General features: G+C 45.6%; 1 protein-coding gene across 2 annotated transcripts in view; it reads left to right on the forward strand.

Annotated features, from left to right (window-relative positions):
- The first annotated feature begins 394 nt into the window (after positions 1-394).
- TNPO3 (transportin 3) overlaps positions 395-5,520 on the forward strand; it is a 102,216-nt gene continuing 97,090 nt past the window's right edge. The window contains exon 1 of one of the 2 annotated variants that reach the window (XM_003789744.3): positions 395-922. In XM_003789744.3, the coding sequence (XP_003789792.1) occupies positions 803-922 (120 nt within the window). In that variant the 5' untranslated portion in view covers positions 395-802. The remainder of the gene's footprint in view (positions 923-5,520) is intronic. The other variant, XM_023513204.1, reaches the window with a different exon arrangement.

The following is a 5,520-nucleotide window of genomic DNA, read 5'->3' on the forward strand; positions in this document are numbered from 1 at the left end:
TCGGTTTATTTCAATGTGGTACACATTTCAGGTCTGTAAAATAGTTCCTTGACTACATGACTGTCTCCTCCAGCACAGACAGCGTAGGAACAGTGTCTTAAGACATCTCTGGATCTTCACTACAGTAGGCATTCTATCGATAGTTGAATAGACGCACCCTGACCACTGGGGACAGTAAGGATCTCCGAAGAGGGATGGGGAAGTCGGAAGGGGAAGAATGACCTGGATACATTTCCAAGGCGAGGAAAGCATCTCTGGTATGGGGCACGTGTCAGTCGCAAAACTTCAGCTGGAAGCGAAAAACCGAGAGAACTACGTGGTACAGCTTCTTTCTGGCTCCCGGCCCAACAGAGTCACTTCCGGGAGGGGGCGGGGAGACAAGAGGAGGCGTGCCGGGAAGGAGGCCGTTTGTAGTGCACCAGGCGGAAATGTGGCTAAGGTATTGGTGCTGTCGCTTCCGGTCCGGGTAAACGCGGCTTAGGTACACAGCGTGGTTTGTGTCGTGCGAGGATAAGGTTCTGAGGGCAAATCACCGAGTGAAGAGGCGAGCACCGGAGTCTCGGAAGTCTGAAGTTTAGCAGAAACAGCTGAAAGGCCAGGAACCTGAATACGACTTTACTGGTGTTTCCGAGGGGCAACTTCCACCAGGAACCCCTCTGCCCTGGTAACGGCCAAAGAGGAGGAGATGGCGCCAGTCGGGGAGCGGTCGTGGCCGAGACAGTGAGGAAGCGCTAAGGCGGAGCAACCTAGGAAACCTCGGGAGAAGAATTAGAGGCTCGCTGCTGCCGCTGCCGCCACCACCATGGAAGGCGCAAAGCCGACATTGCAGCTCGTGTACCAGGCAGTGCAGGCGCTTTACCACGACCCAGATCCCAGTGGAAAGGAGCGCGCCTCGTTTTGGCTCGGAGAGCTGCAGCGTTCGGTGAGGGGCCCAGAGCGGCGGTTCTGCGCCGCGGGGCCGGGGCGGGTGGGACCTATGCTCGAGGGGCGAGCCTGAGCCCGGCGGTTGGCCTCGTGAGGTCCTTCTTGGGGAGGAGCTGCTGCCGTGGGGTGGGGCTGCGAAGCTACAGCTGTGCCGCTTTTTGGACGCTAGTTGCAGCTGATCGGTCCTGCACTGGCCCTTTCCCCACACCATAGAATCTGATTTGTAGGTCCTGTACTCCTCGGTTGAGGCATTATTCCAATCCTCTTTAAGTTCTACCCTTGCTGTTGCTTCTTAGGCTGTGCTTTTTCGTTTTGTCATCTTTCTGCTAACCCACCCTGTGTTTCTCCACCTTCCACTTAAGGATGCTTTATCCGTCTTTCCCCTCCGTGTCCAGGTGTTGCATCTGGTAATTTCTTCCTAGTCGTAACCTTACTCATGTCTCACTGTTCTTGCCTATTTTCGCTCCAGTTCGAGTCCTTTCTTCTCGAAACTTCTCTCGGGTTTCTAGATTCGTGTACATGTGAATTTCTCCTTGTTTTGCAGTGCAACACTATGAAGAAAACAATTTTGCTTTTAGAAACTCCTTGTACTTCTCATTTTGCTTCGTCTTGGTCTATCATTTCACTTAATTTTCGAACTCATCCCTTGGATACAAGATGGATATTATATCCGCCTTGCTAATTCCACGTAACTGTGAACCTCCAATGAGGTGTTTAATTGCACTTATTAACATTTATTGTATTTCCACATTCTTTGATTCACGTTTTATGATTCATCTCCTAACTTCCACATTCACTTTTTTTTTTTTTTTTCCAGTTTTTGGACGGGGCTGGGTTTGAATTCTCCACCTCCGGCATATGGGGCTGGTGCCCTACTCTTTTGAGCCACAGGCGCCGCCCCCACACTCACTTTTGCTGTGCTTTATTTATGTGTGAATGTGTGTGGTTGGTGATCTTGCTGACTTTCCTCCTAAATGTAAGATTTTATTTACGAATTGTGAAGTATTTTGAAAACAAAAGAGGTTTATGCAGACTGACAAAATACTCACCTTTACCTTTATTTTTGCATTTTTACTCAAAGGCATATATATTTTTTATTTGTCCTTTTCGTTTTTAGCAGTTTACTGTAACTCATAACTGATTTTTAAAGGTGGGCTGTCCTATGTATCTGCCCATTGGCTGCAAGTATATATTTTTAAAAATTTGCAACCTTGACTTTGAAAATTGCACATTGAAAAAACGGGGATCCAAGTCCTGGTTTACCTTCTTGGAAGATAAAGGAGCAAGACTCGCTCTAAGTTACACAAGAAAATCATTCACGTATGATCTCATTTAGTGTTTTAATTTCTGTGATCCATCTGGGGAGTTGCAATTTTCTGATAATTTTTCAAAGTATAAATAGGAGAAATGGTCCATGCTACCTCTATGCACAGAAGTCCCCTCTTCCCAACTAAACCTGCTTATTGTTATGTGTATTTTATTTTATTTTTATTTATTTATTTTTTAAGACAGAGTCTTAACTTTGTGGCCCTCAGTAGTGTGCCCTGGCATCATTGCTCACAGCAACCTCAAACTCTTAGGCTCAAGTGATTCTCTTGCCTCACCCTTGCAAGTGGCTGGGATTATAGGGGCTCGCTACAATGCAGGTTATTTTTAGAGACGAGGTCTCACTCTTGCTCAGGCTGGTCTCGAACTTGTGTGCTAAAGTGATCTGCCTGTCTCAGCCTCTCAGAATGTTAGGATACAGGTGAGAGCCACCGTACCCAGCCTGTTGTGTGTATTTTAAACCAATATTTGCTTACCAAGTGCCAGCCAACAACTGTGCTGGGTATTGGTATTTGGAAGTGAACCAGACAGAGATTTCTCCTTACCTCTTAGGGTAGTTGTGATGATTCAGTGACTTAATCTACAGAGAGCTTAGAAAATTATTGGATCATAGAGCTTAAACTATGTTAGCAATTTTTTTTTTTTTGGAGACAGAGTCTCACTATGTTGCGCTTGGTAGAGTGCCGTGGCATCACAACTCATAGCAACCTCAAACTCTTGGACTTAAGCAATTCTCTTGCCTCAGCCTCCCAAAAAGCTGGGACTACAGGTACCCGCCACAATGCCGGGCTATTTTTTGTAGCAGTTGTCATTGTTTAGCTGACCTGGGCTGGGTTTGAACCTGCTAGCTCTGTTGTATGTGGCTGGTGCTGTCACCACTGTGCTATGGGCGCCGAGCCTATGTTAGCAATTTTTAAAGTGTTGGTCACTTTTTTTTCCTTCCACTATACTCTGCTGCAACCTTATGTTGTCATACTACTATTAACAAGGTTCCAACAGGAACAGATGGCACACTTCACAGGATAATTAGAGGAGACTTTATTTTATGAAGGTACTCGTGTAAGATGCAGTTTAATGCTACCAGAAGAAATAGTGTAGTAACCTGTAGTAAGTCTGTTAAATTCCTAGGCCAGAAGTGATGAGTGAGGGAGTAGTTGCTTGAACTTGGAAGAGAATTATGGAATTGGCTCCCTTGAGAGGAGTGGTGACTATCTGATGAAGGCACTCAGTTAGCTTAAGGTGCTCTTACCTGGGTGGAGCTGGAGAGATGAAGATCCTAACCTTATTTTCCTAATCTCCTGCAAACCCAACCAGGAAGGGACACCATAACCTGATGGTAAAGTCTACACAGGTCAGTCTGTTAGAGTAGAAAACAAGGTACAGAAGGATGGAAAAGTGGGCCTGAAAAATAGCTAGTACACACATACCACTTTTAGGCATCTTCAACATGTGAGTTGACAGTTTAGCCAATGCTCTGTGTGGCCTTTTGATTCCTTCATTTTCTTTCTTTCTTTTTTGCCCTGGGTAGAGTGCTGTAGCTTAAGCGATCCTCTTGCCTCAGCCTCCTATGTAGTTGGGACTACAGGCATGGGCCATCATGCCTGGCTAGTTTTTCTATGTTTTTTAGTAGAGATGGGGTCTTGCTCTTCCTCTGGCTGGTCTCAAACTCCTGAGCTCAAGCAATACACCTGCCTTGGTCTCCCTGAATGCTAGGATTATAGGAGAGAGCCAATGTGCCCACTAGTTTCTTCATTTTCTTTAGCTATCTGCTTACACAGTCATATCCTGAGTCTTTTCAGTACTAAAATATCACCAATTCCCCCAAATCACTAATTCAGATATTTCTCATCACAACCCACTGCTTCCAGTTTGCTGGCTCAAGAATCTCAACCTCTTGTAGTTGTTTTTTTAAATCTTTTTTTTTTTGAGACAGAGCCTCAAGCTGTCACCCTGGGTAGAGTGCGGTGGCACCACAGCTCACAGCAACTTCCAACTCCTGGGCTCAGCAATTCTGCTTCTGCCTCCCAAGTAGCTGGAACTACAGGCACGTGCCACAACGCCCGGCTATTTTTTGCTTGCAGCTGTCATTGTTGTTTGGTGGCCCGGGCTAGATTCAAATCTGCCGCCTCAGGTGTATGTGGCTGGCACCTTAGCCACTTGAGCCACAGGCGCCGAGCCATCTTAAATTTTAATTTTAATCACAATTTTAAAATTTTATTTTCATTTATTTATTTTTCGAAACAGGGTCTTACTCTGTTGCCTGGGCAAAAGTGCGGTGTGTCATGGCTCACTGCAACCTCAAACTCATGGATTCAAGTAATCCACCTGCCTCAACTTCTTGAGTAGCTGGGACTACAGGTGTGGGCTGCTATTCCCAGCTAATCCTATTTTCTGTAGGGTAAGGGTTTTTTACTGTGTTGCTCAGGTTGCTCTCAAGTAATCCTCCTCTGTCTCTGCCTCCCAAAGTGCTAGGATTACAGGTGTGAGACTTACTGGGTCTAGCCCTAGAATTTTATTTCATTTCATTATTTTATGACAGGAGTTTCACTTTGTTACCCTTGGTAGAGTGCTGTGGCATCATAGCTTCCAGCAATCTCAGATTCTTGGGCTAAAGTGATCCTTCTGTCTCAGCCTCCAAAGTAGCTGGGACTACAGGTGATCACCACCTGCCCAGCTATGTTTTTAGAGATGGGGTCTTACTCTTTGCTCAGGTTGGTCTCCAACTCGTGAACTCAGGCAGTCCATCCACCTCAGCCTCTCAGAGTGCTAGGATTATAGGCAGAAGCCCCTGTGCCCAGCACTACAATTTTATATTTTATTTATTTAGAGACAGTTTCACTTTGTCCCCTCTATAGAGTGCAATGGCGTCATAGCTCACAGCAACCTCTAACTCTAGGGCTCAAGCTATTCTTTTACCTCAACCTCTTGAGTAGCTGGGACTACAGGTAGCTGCCACAATGCCCAGCTGTTTTAGAGACGGGGTCTCCCTCTTGCTGGTCTCAAACTGTGGGCTCAGGCAATCTACCCACCTCGGCCTCCCAGAATGACAGGATTATAGGCATGAACTACTGTGCCTAGCCTTTAGAATTTTATTTTTTTATTTTTTTAGAATTTTTAAAACAAAAGTCTTGTGCAACTTTTTTTCCTGTTGGTAATCAATACCTTTTTCTTTTCTTTTCTTTCTTTTTTTTTTTTTTTTTTTTTTTGAGACAGAGCCTCAAGCTGTCCCCCTGGGTAGAGTGCCGTGGCATTACAGCTCACAGCAACCTC

Source organism: Otolemur garnettii, unplaced genomic scaffold, assembly GCF_000181295.1.
Source record: "Otolemur garnettii isolate 467f Iridium unplaced genomic scaffold, OtoGar3 scaffold00037, whole genome shotgun sequence".
Lineage (NCBI taxonomy): Eukaryota > Metazoa > Chordata > Mammalia > Primates > Galagidae > Otolemur > Otolemur garnettii.